This window comes from Phyllosticta citriasiana (genome assembly GCF_038021145.1).
Source record: "Phyllosticta citriasiana strain CBS 120426 chromosome Unknown IWZ02scaffold_2, whole genome shotgun sequence".
NCBI lineage: Eukaryota > Fungi > Ascomycota > Dothideomycetes > Botryosphaeriales > Phyllostictaceae > Phyllosticta > Phyllosticta citriasiana.
Genome location: NW_027117279.1, coordinates 657,183 through 676,736, shown reverse-complemented (window position 1 = coordinate 676,736; position 19,554 = coordinate 657,183). Strand labels below are relative to the sequence as shown.

General features: G+C 54.0%; 9 protein-coding genes across 9 annotated transcripts; 3 read left to right on the top strand and 6 right to left on the bottom strand.

Annotated features, from left to right (window-relative positions):
* Positions 1-527: 527 nt before the first annotated feature.
* Positions 528-2,051, bottom strand: IWZ02DRAFT_429828 (Enolase, C-terminal TIM barrel domain-containing protein; the record flags this gene model as incomplete). Its single annotated transcript, XM_066766014.1, has 5 exons — positions 528-882; positions 936-1,376; positions 1,427-1,787; positions 1,819-1,875; positions 1,928-2,051. 5 exons carry the CDS (start codon positions 2,049-2,051, stop codon positions 528-530), a joined length of 1,338 nt encoding a protein of 445 aa, XP_066625963.1.
* Positions 2,052-3,226: 1,175 nt separating this feature from the next.
* Positions 3,227-4,568, top strand: IWZ02DRAFT_371239 (26S protease regulatory subunit S10B; the record flags this gene model as incomplete). Its single annotated transcript, XM_066764550.1, has 4 exons — positions 3,227-3,443; positions 3,499-3,885; positions 3,942-4,398; positions 4,448-4,568. 4 exons carry the CDS (start codon positions 3,227-3,229, stop codon positions 4,566-4,568), a joined length of 1,182 nt encoding a protein of 393 aa, XP_066625962.1.
* Positions 4,569-5,159: 591 nt separating this feature from the next.
* IWZ02DRAFT_487281 (uncharacterized protein) lies at positions 5,160-5,869 on the bottom strand (the record flags this gene model as incomplete). The annotated part of the gene is made up of 3 exons (XM_066769348.1): positions 5,160-5,284; positions 5,503-5,629; positions 5,693-5,869. The coding sequence occupies 3 exons, from the start codon at positions 5,867-5,869 to the stop codon at positions 5,160-5,162; spliced, it is 429 nt and encodes a 142-aa protein (XP_066625961.1).
* Positions 5,870-6,421: 552 nt separating this feature from the next.
* Positions 6,422-6,918, top strand: IWZ02DRAFT_487280 (uncharacterized protein; the record flags this gene model as incomplete). Its single annotated transcript, XM_066769347.1, has 3 exons — positions 6,422-6,514; positions 6,584-6,713; positions 6,857-6,918. The coding sequence occupies 3 exons, from the start codon at positions 6,422-6,424 to the stop codon at positions 6,916-6,918; spliced, it is 285 nt and encodes a 94-aa protein (XP_066625960.1).
* Positions 6,919-7,353: 435 nt separating this feature from the next.
* Positions 7,354-8,628, bottom strand: IWZ02DRAFT_429825 (EXS family-domain-containing protein; the record flags this gene model as incomplete). Its single annotated transcript, XM_066766013.1, has 2 exons — positions 7,354-8,520; positions 8,572-8,628. The coding sequence occupies 2 exons, from the start codon at positions 8,626-8,628 to the stop codon at positions 7,354-7,356; spliced, it is 1,224 nt and encodes a 407-aa protein (XP_066625959.1).
* A 404-nt stretch (positions 8,629-9,032) lies between these two features.
* Positions 9,033-10,020, top strand: IWZ02DRAFT_441595 (uncharacterized protein). Its single transcript, XM_066766923.1, has 3 exons — positions 9,033-9,566; positions 9,626-9,718; positions 9,796-10,020. The coding sequence occupies exons 1-3, from the start codon at positions 9,350-9,352 to the stop codon at positions 9,813-9,815; spliced, it is 330 nt and encodes a 109-aa protein (XP_066625958.1). The 5' UTR covers positions 9,033-9,349; the 3' UTR covers positions 9,816-10,020.
* Positions 10,021-10,436: 416 nt separating this feature from the next.
* IWZ02DRAFT_487277 (uncharacterized protein) lies at positions 10,437-11,447 on the bottom strand (the record flags this gene model as incomplete). Its single annotated transcript, XM_066769346.1, has 2 exons — positions 10,437-10,722; positions 10,816-11,447. 2 exons carry the CDS (start codon positions 11,445-11,447, stop codon positions 10,437-10,439), a joined length of 918 nt encoding a protein of 305 aa, XP_066625957.1.
* A 2,128-nt stretch (positions 11,448-13,575) lies between these two features.
* Positions 13,576-15,622, bottom strand: IWZ02DRAFT_124930 (S-adenosyl-L-methionine-dependent methyltransferase). Its single transcript, XM_066761529.1, has 4 exons — positions 15,410-15,622; positions 14,830-15,316; positions 14,020-14,771; positions 13,576-13,960 (listed from the first exon to the last, which is right to left on the bottom strand). Exons 1-4 carry the CDS (start codon positions 15,515-15,517, stop codon positions 13,787-13,789), a joined length of 1,521 nt encoding a protein of 506 aa, XP_066625956.1. The 5' UTR covers positions 15,518-15,622; the 3' UTR covers positions 13,576-13,786.
* IWZ02DRAFT_478995 (armadillo-type protein) lies at positions 15,595-19,396 on the bottom strand. The gene is made up of 4 exons (XM_066769081.1): positions 19,134-19,396; positions 18,382-19,081; positions 18,102-18,330; positions 15,595-18,052 (listed from the first exon to the last, which is right to left on the bottom strand). Coding segments are annotated over exons 1-4 (3,120 nt in total). The 5' UTR covers positions 19,136-19,396; the 3' UTR covers positions 15,595-15,863.
* Positions 19,397-19,554: the final 158 nt, after the last annotated feature.

The window sequence follows — 19,554 nt, the reverse complement described above, 5'->3', positions numbered from 1 at the left end:
GCGGAAGGAAATACTGGACATGGCGATGCGTCAGTTTCGCTATTTGTTTTGCGACGCGACGTTGTTGCGGTCAAGCTTTTCTGAAGAGGTTGATGTTCGACCTCAGCATTCCAATGTTGGCCAAGCTATTGTCAGGTCTTTGTTCAGTCGCACAGGGTTTGCTGCACTAAACACGGTCGACTGGTCAACGTCGACTTGCGATTCCCAGATGCAGACTGATAATCCGAGAAGCAGAAAGAAATAGCATGATACGGAAAACGGAAAACGCGCAAGTGTCTTCCTGCGCGCCATGTCAGCATGCAGACCATATTCGACGCGTCCATGCCGCGGGGATTTCTCGTGGCCAGACTGCCGCGCGCCTAGAAATTAATCACGGCAACAAGCGGAGAATGAAGGGGATATCTGCTTTTTCATTCATCTCTACCATATCGAGGTCCTTCAAACCCCTCTCAGATCGAAATTCGTCCCATCATTCGTCCATTTCCTTCATGGTCCGGTCTAGCCCTATGGTCGTGATATCATTGAATTTACAAGTTGACCGCAGTGCGGAAGTTGGCGCCAGCATAGACGGCCTGGCTGCCGAGCTCCTCCTCGATGCGGAGGATCTGGTTGAGCTTCGCAAGACGCTCAGAGCGGGCGGGAGCACCGGTCTTGATCTGGCCAGTGCGGAGACCGACGACGATGTCAGCAATGGTGACATCCTCAGTCTCACCGGAGCGGTGGGAGACCATGACGCCCCAGTTGGCGGCGAAGGCGTCCTTGGCAGCCTGGACGGCCTCGGAGATGGTGCCAATCTGGTTGACCTTGAGGAGCAGGGCGTTGCAAGCCTTCTGGTCAATGGCCTTCTTGATGAAAGCGGGGTTGGTGACGGTCAGGTCGTCACTACATTTGGTCAGCTCATGATTTCCCGCTCCTTCTTTTGGCATCAAACTTACCCGACAATCTGGAAGTCAGAAGTCTTGAAGAAGTAGCTCCAGGCCTCCCAGTCATCCTCAGCGAAGGGGTCCTCGATGGAGACAATGGGATACTTCTGGGCAAGGGACTTGTACAGGTCGGCAAGTTGCTCGTAGGTGAGCCACTTGCTCTTGTCGCTGTTGGGGTTCTTGAAGTCGAGGTCGTACTTCTTCTCCTCGGTCTTGTAGAACTCGCTCGAGGCAACGTCCATGGCAATCTTGATCTTGCCAGTGTAGCCGGCCTGCTCAATGGCGTCGGTGATGAGGTCAAGAGCCTCCTCGGGGGTCTGAATGTCAGGGGCAACACCACCCTCGTCACCAACGTTGCCAGCAGACTGGCCGTACTTCTTCTTGGCAAGGGCCTTGAGCTTCTGGTAGACCTCAGCACCCTGGCGCATGGCCTCGGTGAAAGAGGGAGCCTCCCTGGAAGTTTTCGTTAGCAGACTGTCTCGAGGCAGGACGAAGGCACTTACGAAGGAACAATCATGAACTCCTGGAAAGCCAGGGAGCCACCGGCGTGGGAGCCACCGTTCAGGACGTTCATGAAGGGAACGGGGAGAACATAGGGCTTCTTGGTGCCGGCAAGGTCGGAGATGTGGGCGTAGAGAGGGACACCCTTCTCAGCGGCGGCAGCCTTGGCAATGGCCATGGAGACACCGAGGATGGCGTTGGCACCGAGCTTGGTCTTGTTCTGGGTGCCATCGAGGTCGATGAGGAACTTGTCAACCTTGGACTGGTCCTTGACGTCGAGGCCCTCCTTGATCAGAGCAGGGGCAATGACCTCGTTGACGTTGGCAACAGCCTTGGTGACACCTGGGAGAGTTAGGACTTGAGCTGACGGCGTGTAGCAGGTTTTCAAACGTACCCTTGCCACCCCACTTGGACTTGTCGGCATCACGGAGCTCACAGGCCTCGTGGGAACCTATGGAGGAGTCAATGTCTGTTGTTCCGTTGTCGGGTGGTTGTAAACATACCGGTGGAGGCACCGGAGGGGACGATGGCACGGTGGAGGCCGGTCTCGGTGACAATGTCGACCTCGACGGTGGGGTTGCCACGAGAGTCGTAGACGGAGCGGGCGTGGATCTTGGTGATGGCCATTGTTCTAGAGGTTGAGAAGGATGGTTAATCCAAGCAAGAGGTGGGAGAGAGGGCAGCGGCGTATTTTATAGACTGTTTGGATCGGCGACAAGCGTCAGGCACGGAGTCCCATTCGCGTGATGTCAGACGCCTAGTGGGCTCAATGTCTTGAGGAAAAGCGGCCCCTCAGCGTATCACGGTGTTGGTTTGCCGACGCACGGGTTGGGTAGCCAGATCTCATCCCACTGGTGACACGGCGGGTGGGCCGGTTGGTGTGAGGGAGTAAATAAAGGGATTGGCTTACCCTGAAGCAAAGGCGATGGCAGAAGTTCTTTTTGAGCGAAGACGACGAGAGAATTGGGATGAAGTAGCGCAGAAGGAGGGCGAAGGACGAGAATTTTGTTGAATGATGGCGGGGTCGCGGTAGCTTGGCCCGCGTGTTGCGGTAAAGGCGCCTCTCGCATTCTGGACTAGTAGAGGGGCACAAGCCGTTCTCCTGATTGGACCCTAACGGGATCGGTACCAGGTTACAGCCCAGCAACCCGCCGGCGACGGGCGCCGACCACCCACCCGAGCCGAACCCTTCGACACAACGGGTTGATCATACCGATGACAAACCATTCCGTACGTCTCGGCCTCCGACGACGCCTTGGTGTCAAAAGTCGTGACACACACCCAGCCAAAACGTCATGTCATAGGAGCACAGATAGGACGCATCCACGCTAGGCTCATTGACCGGCATAGGGAATCACTGGCGGGACTGGAAGTTCCAGTGGATATACAGAGTACCTTAGATCAGTCGTTGTGCCTAGTATCCCATGGGGGAATGCCAGTGACCGACGGGAGCCATGAGTTTTGATTCGCCCTGCTCTTGTCCGAGGTTTTGCCATGCATGACTCGGACATCCTGCCCCAGGCAAACTTTTCGACTCACGCGTTGCCTCATTCGCCAAGCCCGCTTGGACCTCTCCGGCCGGCAGCTCAACTGTGATGCTGTAGCAGCGCTCTGGTACAGCTCCTCCATCAACTTCCATCCATTCACCAACGCCGTCCCCGTCTCCATCGCGTCGCCGCTCCTACCTCACATCCTCCACCTGGACCGGCAGCTCGCAATCATCTCTCCGCCTGCGTTTTGAGCCTTCGGAGGGCCTGCAACTACCACAACACTTCGCCCGAAGCCAACCTCACATCAGCGCCATGGCCGACACCTCCGACCCTGAGCGCCAACGCGCGCTTGAAGAGTACAAGGACAAGCTCTTGAGCTCGAGGGAATGGGAAGCCAGGCTCAAGGCTCTGCGGTTGGAGATCAAGGGCCTGCAGCGCGACTACGACGTGTCAGAGGAGAACATCAAGGCGCTGCAGAGCGTGGGACAGATAATAGGAGAGGTGCTGAAGCAGTTGGACGAGGAAAGATGTGGGCTACTCCCTGGTCATTATCAGCGCGCATCCCAAGCTAATGGTTTGGGCAGTCATCGTCAAGGCATCGTCAGGACCCCGATACGTCGTTGGCTGCCGCTCCAAGGTCGACAAGGCAAAGCTCAAGCAAGGCACTCGCGTTGCATTAGATATGACAACCCTCACCATCATGCGCATGCTTCCCCGTGAAGTCGACCCGTTGGTGTACAACATGTCGCTGGAGGATCCTGGCCAGGTCAACTTCAGTGGTATCGGTGGTCTCAACGATCAAATCAGAGAGCTTCGCGAGGTCATCGAACTTCCCCTCAAGAACCCAGAACTCTTCCTGCGGGTAGGCATCAAGCCTCCGAAAGGTGTGCTACTCTATGGCCCGCCCGGTACAGGAAAGACGCTTTTGGCGCGGGCTGTGGCCAGCAGTCTCGAGACCAACTTCTTGAAGGGTTCGTAGTGCTTGACTATCACTTGAGATCCTGCGTTAGCTAATCTTGATGTCTAGTTGTCTCATCTGCCATCGTCGACAAATACATTGGAGAGTCTGCCCGTCTTATCCGCGAAATGTTTGGCTACGCCAAGGAGCACGAACCCTGCATCATCTTCATGGATGAAATCGACGCGATTGGCGGAAGGAGATTCTCGGAGGGTACCTCAGCGGATCGCGAAATCCAGCGCACCTTGATGGAGTTGCTCAACCAATTGGACGGATTCGACTACCTGGGCAAGACCAAGATCATCATGGCCACGAACCGGCCTGACACACTAGACCCAGCGTTGCTGCGTGCCGGTCGTCTGGACAGGAAGATCGAGATTCCGCTTCCCAATGAGGTCGGCCGGTTGGAGGTTCTCAAGATTCATGCTGGTGGCGTCCAGACCGAAGGAGAGATTGACTTTGAGAGCATCGTCAAGATGAGCGACGGTTTCAACGGTGCCGATTTGCGCAACGTCGTCACTGAAGCGTAAGTGTCTTCACTTAGTCAAATAGTGCACAAGCTAACCAGTTCTTAGCGGTCTGTTCGCGATCAAGGACTACCGGGATGCTATTAACCAAGACGACTTCAACAAGGCAGTGCGGAAGATGGCTGAGACGAAGAAGTTGGAAGGCAAGCTGGATTACCAGAAGTTGTAGTGGGACCTTGCTGCGCTGGGGTAAAGGTCGACATGGAGATGTTGCTAGGGAAAAAATGACGATAATAGCATGATAGAGAGGCGCTCCAAGCCTAGAATCAACGCCTTCCCATGTGCTCATTACCGATGTTGATAGCTCGGCTTCTCCTCGCTAAATTTGCCCGTCTCGAGCTGACTGAATATGCCTCGAACTGACTACCAAGTCGGTTTGACATTACGCAAGCAGTGGACACAATACGAATACAATACTTGGATTTATCAAGCCTTTGTAGATCAACTTTTCGACGCCGTTTTGAATCCATTGCGGATGGGAGTGGGAGATTTCGGGATGTTCTCTGCGGCTCTACCCGCGCCATGTTGCCGGCTGCCAAGGATATGCGGCTCGCGCTTTTAGCCAATACCCTTTGCCTCGCCTTTGAAGAGAGGTCTTGCCAATAGAAATTGTCGCTGAGTTTATTGGACGCGCTGCTCCAGCCCGACTGGCCAGAGACTTCGGGAATATACGGGAGCACGCGACATCCGAATGCTGGGAGTAGTGGTGATGATGATGATGATGATGATGATGATGCTGCTCGGAAGACAACTAATATCCCTACCAAAACTTGTACCAGGAGCGCTTGGGAGAGCTGTCGTCTTGCGCCGCGTCGGGCTGCGGCGTCGTCGCCTTGGCTTGTGAGTGCGCTTCGTGGATCTGGGTTTTCAGCCGTTCAATCTCCGCTGTCGAGGCCAAACAATCAGCGCCCGGTTCCGTGATCCATTTGCGTACGCACACGCTGCCGCCGCCGCATATCCTCCTTCCTCTGAATGTGCGCGTTGGGCAGCTCAGGTACTAAATGGAGGATGAGGCGGCGGCTGCTGGCGCGGCTTGTGTATTGTGTCCTTCCAAGTAGGGGGTTTGCTTGTACCCAAGCCGGTTTGTTCTTCTTCTCACGCACCTTCGGAGTCGTGCCTCTTTTCGATGTCTTCGAGCTTAAGCCAGCCGTAGTAAAGTCCTTGGTAGACGATGAAGGCGCCAAAAAAGACCTTGAGGATCGGCGGTCCAAAGTCTTTGTAAAAGTCTCTCTGCAGACGAGGTGCCGGGTTAGTATGTTTGGTTGGTGTTGTCCGTCACAGGCAAGCTCTCACATGCGGATTTGACGCTGGCGCTTCCTGCTCCTGCGCCTTGCCTTGTTGTCCCTGCTTCCGCTTCTGCCTCTTCTGCTTCTTCCTCTGCTGTTGCTGCTGCTGCTGCTGCTGCGACGAGTACCCAGCCCTCTGCTCACATTTTCCCGCGACTACTTTGTTTACGGTCGAAGCCAGCATTGCGGGATGGGCCCATTGAGGTCGCGCAGCGCCGACGCGTGGGAGCATCATCAATGCAGTCGAGCGAGCGGCGAACGACATGATCCAGTGTGACTCTTACTTCGACGACGACGGCGGCGGGAGCGGCGGAGCGGTCGAGGCAACGTGGTCTATTTGGTCGAGTCGTTGGGGTTTAAAAATGGACGAGCGCGCGGAGCTGGCGCGAGGAGGGGCGAGTTGCCGTCGGTCCATTAGGTCTCGCGAACGAACATCCCATCCACTTTCCCCAAGGGACCACCTGTCTATCCGAACCAGACTCGAACGACCACCAACAACAACAACAACAACAACCACTCCCGCAATTGAATTGAGAGCTGCTTCTCATTGCGAACAAATCTCAATCTTTTTTGGAACTTTTGTGTTTGCTTCTTTGCGCTCCTCGCCAGCGAGCTGTCCAGCACCTAGCTAGCTACAGCCACCACCTCCGCGCCTCCTCCGCATCGACCTGCTCGCCGCACCACCCCAGGGTCTCTCTCCCTTCACCAAACAACCTTTACATTCGCCACCAACGCAATGGTACTTTCCCCGTCCACGCGCTCTCTCGCACATTACCCACCCCTCACACCTCCGTCTACCCTCTCAACCATTCCCCTCTTTTGGCAACGTGTTCCCAATACACACCACACCACCACTTTCGCACCAAAGACCCTTGACTGACACACCACCTACGCGCAGGCCCAAACCCCCCAGCAACGCCTCGCCAACGAGCGCTTCGCCAAATCCGAAGCGGCCAAGCGCGGCAAGTCGGCACCCGCCGTCAAGAAGCAGGAGGTGCAGAAGTCGCCCATAAGCAAGGGCTGGGTTGGTACGTTCACGATTGCTCCCTCCCCTAGCTGATGTAGGACTTGGGGCAGCGCGCGGATACAAACACACATATGGATTGGCATATCTGAGGAGCTGGCTATTATCTCAAGGCGCGTTTTGGCTGACTTGTCTTCCGCATTGCAGTCGTCCTTGCTTTCGTCGTCTGCGGTGGTCTCATCTTCGAGCTGCTGAGGCTGTTCTTCTAGGCGCATGATCCCTGGCATGGGAGACTACAGGGGAAATGTCTCGTTTGACCATCAAAGAAAGGGGGAGACGTTGACAGCTATCAGACTTCAAAGGGACTTATTGTGCTGTTTGGTTTTTTGGAGTTACGGGCGATATCCGACGAAGCATTCAAGGACAATCGGGTGCAACTCGTACTACTAGGGAAGCATGAAAGGGAGATTTAACGGCTAGAGTTTTACAATTCTTTTCATTTTCTCCTGATCTTGGATTGGACTGGGCTGGACTGGACTGGACTGTGCAAAGTGACTTGACAACACATTACAAGGTTGGCTAGGTAGGCTGTTAATACACAAGATTTGATAATCCACCAACAAAGTTCCCACAATTCGCCTGCCGTTCTAATGCCAAAAGTCTAGGATGAGCAAGAAGAAAAGAAGGGTATCGCATGAACGAGCTCAGTCGTCGTCGTACTTGGGACCTCCATTGTGGTATTCGCCGAGCAGAATGTCGTCGGGGGCCGGGCCGCGGTTGTTGCGAACTGCAAGGAAGGTGCTGTCAGTATTCTGTTCGTATCGCGTTTGGGGAACAAGCAAGTCTTTTAACCTACCCCATTCAGTTTCAACGCGGAAAAAAATCCAAATCCACCGCCTAAACACCTCCAAGAACTCCATCATGAAAATGCCGCCCTCCAAGTCGTTGAAGTGGTCCAGGTGTGGGCTGAGCTTGACGCTCCAGGTGCACCTCAGCAAAAAATCGACCGCAATAACAACGTAGTAAATCTGATGGGCGTGGAAGAAGCGGTGGCGGCGGAGACCCCACGGATGCTCCGGGTCGTTGCGCTCCTTGGACGACGACAGCAGCGTGAGGTCCCAATCCTTGGTCACGTCCCAGTAAAACGAGTACATGGAGTTGATCAGGACGGCGAGGAGCCACAGGCGGAAAAGTCCCGCTTCTGTCATTCCCAGCTTGGCCGGATCGTAACCGCGTTGCAGCGCGCTCAGGATGATTACTGGGAAGGCGCTGGAGTACTTGGCCGCGTTGGCAAGGTGCTGGCCTCCCCAGCCCGCACTACCGATCCCCCCTGCCCTTTGATTGCTTTTCCGCACGCGAACGTATTCAATCAAGCATTGTCGAAATCGAATCAAATACGGGACGCTGATGATGAAGGGGACCCAGAAAGTTCCGCCGCAGCCACGGTCAGGCTTGGCCGTGGAGTGCTTCGAGCTGAAGAACATGCACAGGGCGACAAACAGGTCTCCGAGGACCTTGGCGTACGATGTGAGCGCATCGGCGAGGAGGATGTCGCCGAATTTCCCATCCTGTGCCTCAGCGAGTCCACCAACGCTTATCCGTCGGAGTGTTGCAACGAAGCGAGAGCGCCCAGAGCGAGAAATGGCGTGCCATGGCAGGATGATGCAAAGAACGAGGACTATAAGGTACAGATTCGGAAGTATCTCCCAATCGACGACGAGGGACGGATTGCCACGAGTGAATAGCCAGAAGAGGAGGATGGAGACGACCAGAGGAATGGTGAGCAGCGTCGCCAGTCGGTAGGTGGATAAGTGGTGCGAAGGGTGCGTTGCTGAAGACCGCGAAGGGTATCGAATTAAAGAGGGCACATCCTAAAAGACGTCAGCGGCACGTCGTCAAGAGGCACGTCGAAGGGAACCAACAATGCGAACGAGACGGAGGTAATGGAGATTCGAGCCCCAAGCCCAGACGCCTGGCATGCTGGATTAGCACCATTGCTGCTCCAATTCCATGATCTGCCTACAACCAACCCAAGACTAGTAAAATTGCCACGCGGTAGGGCAGAGGCAAGACGAGACTAAACGAGTCCAGCTCCGGCTCAACATGAGGGTCGCCGTCCATGATGCGGGCCTCCTCCTAATTCACCGCGCCGAAGAGGAAATTCCGTTGCGCATGCAGGGAGAAAGAGGTCAGACGGGGGCAACGGGCCGCGCACGTCTGGGTCGAGGGTTCAAGGAGCCCCAAGGCGGGTTGGAGCAGAGAGTCGCGCAATGGTTGTCGAGGTTCAGTTGCTTGAGAGTCCACGTTCCCCATTCCCCATTTCCGCGGTGATGCGTCGGGCCAAGGCAGCCCTACCGGCCGCCGGGTTAGTCCGACGCGTCCCCCTAGACCCTCGGACCTACCTTGGCCCTAGATCCCTGCTAGTGATGGTACTCCAAAGTCCATGACGCAGCTGGATTCCCTTAGCACAGAGGGATGAGGTGACCACACACTACCACCCAGCCGCATGCGCGAATGACATCGACGTTCCGCCATGTATTTACAAAAGCATTCCCCTCTGCGCTTACTCTCCTGTCTTCTTCAAGTCTTCCCACCCTGACACGAGTTTCCCGCCCTCGATTTCGCCCAAATATCACCAAAACATCTTGAACCCACCTCGTTTTACACGTGCTTCCAATTGGAGCTTCATAGCCATCCAAAATGTCATTCCTGAGATCCAAGGCCTTCTGGACCGTGTCCGCCACAGTCGGAGCCATTGCAACCGTCCCTGCTCTCAACGGCTTCTTCCACACGCCCGCAACAAAGCAAGTCTCAGAGGCCTTTAGCGCCGGCGGAGGAACCCACACGCACACTCCTGCCGTAGCAACACCCCGCGGCAAAAGGGATGAGATCCACCAACATAGAGAAGGCGAGGGAGGTCCGTCAAAGCCCGCATATCCAAGCATTTTTGGTCCCTCTTGGCTAAAGGCAGTGCAGGTCTCGGCTCCAAGCACTTTCACGAGAACTATGCTGCGCAACGACCAGATCCTCCGAACCGGATCGCCAAAAAATTCAACGAGGCCTTTTTGGGTAAGTGAATCCCCCGACAGTTGGTGCTTTGTCTCGCGTTGTTCCCCTGTCGATATCTATTGACCGCGTAGTCACAGGGAATGAAAAGGGCAAATAGGCGCTAGGCGCTTAGCCCTTCCCTTGTCGCGTTTGCATGAAGGCTTCGGCGTTTGATCCCATTTAGTCGTGTTGTTGGAGAAGGAGAACCACTTTCGACTGCGCAGCTCATGAGGCACACACGGTCCTTTCAAAAAGATTAAACGTTCATATTCAATTTATTAGAATGCTTCCACGAGCTTGGCCCTGTCACTTCCCATTGGAGACAATGGCTGTTACAGCGATCTTCGGCTACAAATCAGAAGAGCTGTCCCTAGATGGGCTGCGCGGGCCCGAGGTTCCCGATGCTCACTTCGGTTGGACATGCCTTTCGATCTGCAGAGACCCTCATACTCTTAAGTGGGGAGCAAATTGAACCATCAAGTTCAGGATTATCAACTTTTATCTAGGTCCGGCAGAAAAGGGAAGCAAGTAAAGATCGCAAGAGGAGCTACCCAGAAGTCACCAAGGCAAGCCAGAAAAGTGTGCCAGAAAATATAAACCAGAAAGATCAGTCCGCAAGAGAAACGAACGAAAAGCATCAATAAGAGAAGCAAGCAAGAGAAGTCAGCAAAGCAGTGGCAAGCACGAGTGCCAACAAGAAGACTGGAGATACCGAGAAGAGCTTGAACCCCCGGAAATGTCAGTGATCCCCCCTGTCCCGTCGATTCCACTCAAGCTCCGGCTTGTCCGACGAAAAATCATTCGCCTTCAAAAGCGTCCTTCCGTATTCTTCAAGAGGCCGGCACAGTGGTGCAAAGTCATCCACATGATCGAGCTCGGAGAATTCGATCACGTTGCCGACGCTTTGAACGAACGTGTTTTGGTCTAGCTCCCGCATGTCCTGGAGATACAGGACTTGGGTTGACTGCTTCAGCAGCTCCTGCCTCGTCTTCAAACCCGTCTGCAAGAAGTTGATTCTACTTTGGCTAAGCCGTGAGTCAATCGCCTTTATCTTCTCCATCATGGCCGTGTTGAGCTAGATCAGCTTGCTGAGCGCATCCCTCATTGTGTTCGAGTACCGTCCCAGGTGAAACACCCTGTTGTAGTCGTGCGTATCGATGGTGTCCAGGTCGGTGAAGGCGAAGTGCTCTGGCACTTCGGACAAGGTGACGTGAATGATGCACGCGGACATGCCGACCACGTAGCGCAAGCTGCTGTATATTTCGACTTTGGAGCCACGCGCGTGCTTCTTGGCTCGATCGATCATCTCTTGCGCAGTGTAGCGCTTCCGGTCCGACGGGTTGATGACCAGCTGGTACTCCTTGAAATGGAAATCTTCTGCCACCATGCCTGTCGTTCCACGGCAGACTCTGATGAGAGCCTCGGTGAACCTGTTGAGAGCAGCGTTAACATCGTTCCTGATTCGAATCATTTTGGCATCGAGGTTGGCAAGGATCTCCCGCTTTGCCCTTAACATTTCGATTGTGTGATAGGCTTTTGCGTAGACCTCGTCCTCGGTAGGGCTGTTGTTTGGTGGGTCCTCCGAGTTCTGATGTGTCACATCAGTCTTAATGTCGTCCTCATAGGTTTTCTCTGCCGACGTCCTCAAACTCTTCGAGTGCTTTCCGGATTTTTGGGAGGCGGAGTTACTGCTGTCAAGCTGGGCTTCACCGAAGCTACGCTTCTTTCCTGAGGCACTTCCGTGTGCCATGTTGGCAAGTGGTGTTCTTGCCGAAGCTTGCTTGCTTGCTTGCTTGCTTGCTTGCTGCTGGTTGACCCGACTAGTGTAACACTTTAGCCCCCTTCCATTGTGCTTGGCTGTCATGTAAGTACTCACCTGAGCTTGAGAGATAGACAGATGTTTGAGCAGAGGGTGCTTGTTTTCGGATGAAGTAAGTCCAGGCGGGTGAAGATGCTGGTTGAAGATGCCGGTGATAAAAGGCAGATATATGAACAACAAGGAGCTGGAGGATGAAGAAGTCGAGGACGAGATGATATAGGATGGGAAGGCAGAATATGAGAGTGAAGAAGATAAGGGATCAAAGGACGAGAGGGTAGAAGTCAAGAAATAAGAAGCTAGGAGGGTGAGAACGAGATGCAAGACGATGAGAGAGTAGAGGATAAGAGGCCAAAGGACGAGAATGTGGAGGAATTCAGGAAAGTAGGGTAGAGGATGAGGGTTGAAAGGCTAAGAAGAGAGAAGATGAGAGAAAGACGAGTACATATAGGGACTTAAGGGGAGTAAGTGGAAGACGAGAGTTTACAGGGTAGGAAAGTGTTCAGGACAGCAGTGAAATTGGATAAAATGTGTCTCACTCACCCTAAACAGACCGAGAAAATGTAAATGAACAATCCAGTATCTTTCAACTCTGTTGAGCCACAATCAGGATCACAGCTTCCAAAAGTCCATCCATTGCCTCCCAAGTCCTGCGCTGTCAATCACCCTACCCTAGTCACTCCCAGCCAAAATCTTCAAAGTGAGCTCCATCAGCCAGCAGAGCTTCTAGTCAGCTAAATTTCACAGCACCTTCAAATCCACCCTATTCGACACCATGTCATCCATAAACACACCCGCGCCCACCTCTATCAGCTTCACTGACCAGGACCTCCTCGTTCTCTGAGAATGCGCGCGCGGCGAGGTCCCAAACGGACACACACTCGAGGACATGCGCGCCGCGCTCAGTCGCATCGCCGACCACGAGTTCGACCTGCGCTTCGCCAGGAGGATTGGCTGGGAGTTGAAGTTCGGTCGCCTCCCACTCGTCTTCAACACTTTTACGTGGCTGCAGTGGAAGTGGAAATAACATCGCCCGACCGAGACGTCCGAACAAGATGCGCATGGCACGACTGCCGAGTCTGGTGAGCCCGAGTCTGCTGGCTGATGATACTTTTCTCTTGGGATGCTCGTTGTCGGTGCCACCGCCTGCTGGGCACTCGATCTGGCGGAATTTTTCTTGCAAGCTTTACAAACCCACCCTCACTCTGCTTTCTCGACCCGAAGGGCAAAGGAGCCAGTCTGACAGTCGTCGACCGGACACCCCTTGTGAACGACAACTCCCCCATCACATATGTACCAAACACTTCACAAACTTTCTTCTAGATCGTCAGAACTGGTCAGATTTGCTGCGAGCACGGATTCAAGTAGCAAAAGGGCGTGGTGGCGTATCCGAGGGAATAAAGGCAGCTGCATGGGTCTATAGCGGACAAAAGTGTGCTTGCTTCTTTCTTTCGAAAAGGATGGGCAGTAGTGGCGATTTGAAAGGCTCCATGGCCTTATAGGAACAACAAAGATCCTCTTCAGAACATGTTGATGTTGAGGCTGGCACACTTCGCGAATCGGCCAAGCAGATGCAGAGAATTTGAGGCTTTTCAGAGATGGCAGTAGGCACGCGCATGCTAGAGGTTAATCAGCCTGTTGCTTCCGAGCTGCAGAAAGAAGGGGTGACAACACCAATTGTGGAGTTCTTTGTCAGTAGTCGGATTTGCTGGGGTCAGTCTCACTGTTCAAGACGCAGCACCCTTCTCAAGCCAACGCACATCAATCGCATTGGAAGGTTTTCCTCTCCATTTGAAAAGATCAGGGTCATCTACAGCCAACTACCATGTAGCCCCCCACCAGCATCTCTGAATCCACTAATCCCATCACATAACATCTCCCTCACCGACAGAATCTAGCCCTTTTTTTCGTCCGTCCATCCGTCCCTTCATGCCATAATAGTCATTTGAATTCGTCAGAGGAACAACAGAATGAAGCCAAGCATCAAGGGTTGGGTTGGGTTGGGGGTCTCTCTCGAACAGGAGGAAACGATACAGAAAAAATGCAAAGTTTCGACATGCAAAAAGACGTACGTCAGAGTGTGTCATCGCCCAAAATAGCCCCGTTTCATGCATAAACCGCAAATGAACTTTGCTCTCTCCTCTACCATGTCGAAGAGTGTGGCGCGAGTACTAGCAGCGCTGCAGAGAACTCAGGATCATCTAAGCAGCTTGAAGCCTGCAAGTGGCCTCGAGGAAGGCGCTCTTCGACATGGTGATGGATAGGTGGAGATCTTAACCCTGCTTGCGGGCACGGAAGGCGTTCAGGGCGCCGTGTAGACTGTATTGAGTGGGAACACCCTCAATACGGTGAGTCGAGTTGATGTTCTTGACCAAAGTGATCTGCCAGCAGGTAGCACCACCCTGGCGAGAGACAATGGTCGAGTAGGCAAGGAAGTACTCCCAAATCTGCATCCTCAGTTAGCACAACACAATTCGAGAGCGCAGGGCAGTAGCTTTCTACTTACTCTGAACCAGCGCTTGCCGTACTTGGCCTCAACCTTTTCGCGGTTGGCCATCCAGTTGCGGTACCAGCGCCACAGCGTCGCCGAGTAGTGCACGCCGACCGTGTCAATGTTCTTGACCTCAAAACCAGCACCCTCGAGCTTGTCGATAACGATACCAAGAGGAGTGGAAGCATCGGCACCAGGGAAGATGTACTTGTTCATGAACAAACCCCAGATCAGGTCCTCGTACTGCCAGCTCTTGCGCAGACCGGCGATCTGAAGGAAGAAGATACCATCGTCGTTAAGCATGTCGTGGACCTGACGGAAGAAGCCACCCAAGTGACGGATACCAACGTGCTCGGCCATTTCCAGGCAAGTGATCTTGTTGTACTTGGCTTCGGGGACAGGAATGTCGCGGTAGTCCATGCACAAAATGCGGCTCTGCTCCTCGGGGATGCCCTCGCGACGCAGGCCATTGTTACCCCAAGCAGTCTGGTTACGGCCAAGAGTGACGCCGGTGACGTGAGCGCCGCAGTTGACAGAGGCGAAGCGCGCAAGAGTACCCCAACCACATCCAATGTCGAGAAGGGTCTCGCCGGGCTTGATAGCAATTTTTTCGCACACAATGGCGAGCTTGTTGTCCTGCAGCTGCTCGAGAGACTCCTCCTCGTGGATGTTGGAAATGATGCCGGAGGTGTAAATCATGCGAGGGCCAAGGAACCAGGCATAGAAGTCATCACCGCGGTCGTAGTGGTCGCGTACCTGTTCCTCATCTGTTGGACGCGTGAGCAAGAAGAAAATTTTACTGCGGCCAAGGAATCGTATGCATACCCTGGGAGCGAGTGTGCAGAATGACCTCGGGCATCATGCCAGTGAGGAAAAAGATGAACAAGCCCATGGTGAACTTGAAGTTGGCCCAGTCATGCCTGTACTCGAGGATCTCGAGGGCATCGCCCTTGAAATCGACCTCACCGGCAAAGTACTTCTCGTGGAAGGTGTGCATGGGAATCTTGTTCTTGCCATAGTACTTGTCCCTGTCTTCCTCGTTGTTGAACTGGATGTAGTGCTCGACGGGCTTGCCAGGGTAGCGAGCCTTTTCGTTCTTACGAGGGCCAAAGGTCGAAGCCACGGTCCAAAAGGCCATGAGGATGGGAATGGCACAAAGGACGATGAAGAAGAGCCATGTCTTCAGACCACCACCAACCTTGAAGGTGAAGTAGAGGGGAATGCCTCCGAGCAGAGCAAAGAGGATGTTGTTGTTGAAGCTGTCGCTGCCGGGGCCATCGGCGGGCAGGGGGGCATTCTTGATGGTAGGGTACTGTGGACGAGGGGAATCGGTTAGCTTGATGAGTTTGGCGTGCCAATGGCCGACGTTGGGACGCCAACCACGGAAATGGACATTCATTCTTACATTGGTGGTCCGGACGCCGTAGTTCTCGGTGGGGGGAGGGGTGGCAGCGGGAGGAGTCTCGATGAACTCGAACGAGTCTACCGATTCCGGCTTGAGGGAGTCTGCCATGGCGAAGATGGTGGCAGTCTGTTGTCGTGGTGGAGGGCAGGAAAAAGACTGGCCAGCTTGCGTCCAAAGTCGATTGATTCTCTCGCAGGCGGGCGGTGTCGAGGCGCCCGGATGTGCGCGAGCTTGGGCCACCTTCACGGCCACGTTTCAAGCTGCAGCAGCAGCCTCATCCTGCCCACCACGTAGGTACAAGTAGCCACCACCCACACCCGCCGCGAACGTCACGTCGTGTCCACTGCCAAATGATCCTCGCAAATGCTTCACGATGAATGCTTTTTGACCTTGTTCTACTTTCCTGCCTACATGTAGCCTTTGGCTGTTCAAGCTTCAAACTTCGGCAGCCGCCCTAGTTGGTCTCCTGCAAAGCTTCGCCTTCGTCTGAATTCACCACTCGTTTCTTCTTTTTCTTCTTCGCCTTGGCCTCTTGCTCTCCAACCGCCTCCTTCTCGTCGCCTGCTGACGCTTCCGTCTTCTTGGTCTTTTTCTTCTTCTTCTTCTTGACGACTGCTCCCTCCCCGCCCCCATTGCCGGCCTGCGTGGCCTCTGGTATCGTCGCATCTCCGGTTGAAGCTCCTGGGGACGGCTTCTTCTTCTTCTTTCTCTTGACAACCGTCTCTTCCCTCTCTTGAATCCTTTCGCTCGCCCTCTGCATCTCCAGCCTTAGTCGCTCAACCTCCTTCAATGCCTTTTGCATCTCCGCCTCTTCCTGCTCCTGTCTTTCGACGTCGAGCTGGCTGTTGCCGCTCTCCTCCAGCGAGAGAGCGCTCAATCCACTCGAGTCGACCTCTAACAAAGATCTTTTCGCCTTCCCTTGGGCTGCTCTAGTCAGTTCGGGCCGTGCTGTTTCGTTTGCCGACGGCTCATCCGGACCAAGGTTCTCATCGACAAGGATTTCAAAATTCTTTCTCGCCTTGCGTTTTGGCTTTATCCGGTCCGATGATGTTGCTCGCCCTTCGCTCAACCGGTCTTTGGTTTCCAGGTCCAGATCCATGATTGGGATCGAGTCGATATCTAAATCGTCGCCATTGCTGTTCTTGATGATGTTGTGCAGCGGAGTCGAAGCACCCGAGTCGTCTTCAGTCGCAATGTAAAAGGGGTCGTCCTTGTGTCTTGCCCTGCGCTCTGCCTTTCTCTTGGCAATGATGTCTGGGTCCAGGTACTCCTCCTCGGTTGCGTTCCCCTGATAAGAAGTCGGTTCTGCTCGAGGAGACTCGAGCCGATCCGCGGCCGCATCTGATTGAGGAACCACTTTTGTTCGCGTGCTGTAGAATGCCCAAATGTCGTCGTCTTCTTGCACCATGAATGGGTCGAAGTCGGCGCTGCGCAGGAGCCCCTGCAGATTCTCGTTTATAGGCGTGTCGAGATCCAGCTCCTCGGGCACGGGCACCTTCTTTTGCGCTCCAGGAGCAACCGGGTTCAGCTCAAGCCCAGTAAACAAGGACGGAATCGCTTGAGTGAGCAATAGTGGTGGGTCAACAAAATCGCCGTCTTTGAGACCAGCCTCGTGACCCGATGCGGCTTCGGATGCGAGGCGCATGAGTTCGAGATACTCCACAGCACGCTCTTGGACCTCCAGGTTCGGGTGTACGGCCAGAGGCTCCAGAAAATGCACTATTCTCGCCATGAGAAGGGTCAGACTGGACCTTCGCTCCGGCGTCCAGGATACACCGTCGTCGGCCGAGAGGGATGAAAAGACCTTGGGAACTGCTTGAATGTAGATTGCAAGAATGTGGTGTGGAAGATGAATGGAAGAGGAGTGCATCAGGGAGTTGAGTGTTCCTTCGGGATTCGTGAGAAGCGAGGCATATTCTCCAACAATCCACGCAGCAGCCCCAAGAACCCCTTGTCCACCTCTTCCAGATACTGGAAACATTTGCTCTCGTCGGTCCACAAGGATGAGCGATTGCGCAGCTTCGGTGGCTTCCGGTCTGACATTTCGTACCCGTACTGCTACGTTCTGAAGCTCCTTTCCAATCTCGTAAGAGACATCTTCTTGGTCCCCCATTGAGGTTCCGTCTGACTCGGGCATCTCGTCAGAAACGGAAAATGTCAAGCTCGATGCTGGCGAAACTCGCACGAGCTGAACCAGGACATCAATGTACCAGTCGAAGTCATTGATGTTAGCATACGTGTCTCTGGAGCACATCTCTAGGATGCCTTGAATGACCCGAATGCGATAATCTTCAGGTAGCGGGGGTGGTTGGTCAGACTTCCTTTCATGACGGCGGAGCGACTCTTCTGCCTCGTCCTCGTCCAGGTCTGCCCTTGGTACCACGCTCTCTTCCGAGCCCCGGTCATTGAGAGGATCGTCCACAGCAGAAGCAATAGGCGCATTCCTTAGTTGCCGCATCAGACGTCCAACGATGATGGTGAGGTTGTCAGGGTTGACCATTCCCACGACGAGGCCGAGTGCTTGTGTTCTGATGGAAATATCCGCATCATCAATGCACTCGAGAATGACGTCCTGGTGAAGAGCTACCAGGTGCGGATGAGACCGAACAATCTTGTCAAAAGCGAGCAGTGCCACATATTTCACTGATTGCATTATTAGCAGAGGCCCGAGATTCTCCATAAGAAAACTTACGGTTAGGGTCGCCTTCAACAACGAGCATGCCACGAAGCTTGCCGACGCAGAGCCGGGCGAGTTCCTCTCCCTCTGCGGTGCCTTCTACACCTTCGAGGATGCCTCCCTGAATAATGCCATTGATACACTCGTATAAAAGTGACATTGCCGGTGTTGTTCGGATTATTTGAGTCAATGGAGGCAATAATTTCTTGATCAAACGGGGCTCTAAGGGGGTCAGGGTTGCAAACTGCGCAAAAATTAGTTTCGTCACAATATCCTAAATTTCTCTCGGACCTACGAGCTTGATAATCTTGATGGCCATCCAATTATTACCACCCTGGACCAACAGGTCAAAAAGCCTCGGTGCGAGAGGAAGAAAGTCTTGGGGTCGGCGCCAACCAAGTTCGCACACCACATTCACGATAGCAGCGGTGACGCTCGCGTCCTCGTTGTCGTCCACCAACCTCTCTTTTATCCTCGGCCATGCTGGTCGCAGAGTTTCTGGGTACACCAGGGCAAGTCGGTATAAAGTGACAATCGTCTTCTTCCGCGTTGCAGGATGTGAATGCGTCAACCGAGGAAGGAGATCTGAGAGAAGCGAATTCGCCATGGAAGGGTTGATCACATGTGGAATGGCCATCAGAGGAAGAGCTATCGTTGTCGGTTGCGGCGAGTTCAGATCCTTCTTGAGCAAATTCTCGGCCAGCATCAGGACCTCTGTATCCGGCCTGAAGCTTTGCACTGCTGCCAGGTATCCGACTTTCTTTTGCGCGTACTTTTGAGACGACATGACCTCGAGGACATGGAATGAGGCCCAGGACATGTCATGGCCGAACATCTCAAGGTAGGTGAGCTTGAGAAGTGCCGTGGCCTTCAGGTCCATGTCCGACCCTTTGATCTCCTTGCGACATTCTCGAATGCTTTCCTGGATATACTCGCGCTCGTTGCCCTTGTGATTCCGCAGGCCTCGAATGAGGTCGTAGAGTGATTTCTCAAACCTGAGTCGCTCCGGTGTCAGCGAGGTTGTAATCGAACGAGCGATATACTCACATGGCGAAAGCGTCTTAGGTAAAGACCACTTGTGAGTCTACAGCTTCCAGGCGGTGTGATGATATCGTGGGTGGTCTATGGCGGGGCTGCGTATTCAACAACATTATGCGCTGGAGGAAGGCATCGGGGAAGGATTGCGGGGAGCAAAGTCGAGCGAGAGCGAAGAGGACCCTGGAATATATTGAGCGAGACCAGTGAACGCATGCAAGCGACCCTTGCGGCCAAACCAGCTGTGGGAGTGTTAGATACGGAACGATGATGCTATCGGGACTTGACACCGCCGATTTGTTGGACGGGCCGGGAGCCGAATCAGGTGGCCGCGTGCTACCGGCCAAGATGTCACATGGCATCGGCCACTACAATCGCTAGACTAAAACAACGTCCCAGAATCCACGTTGTCCGGTTTCGGCGTTGATTTGAA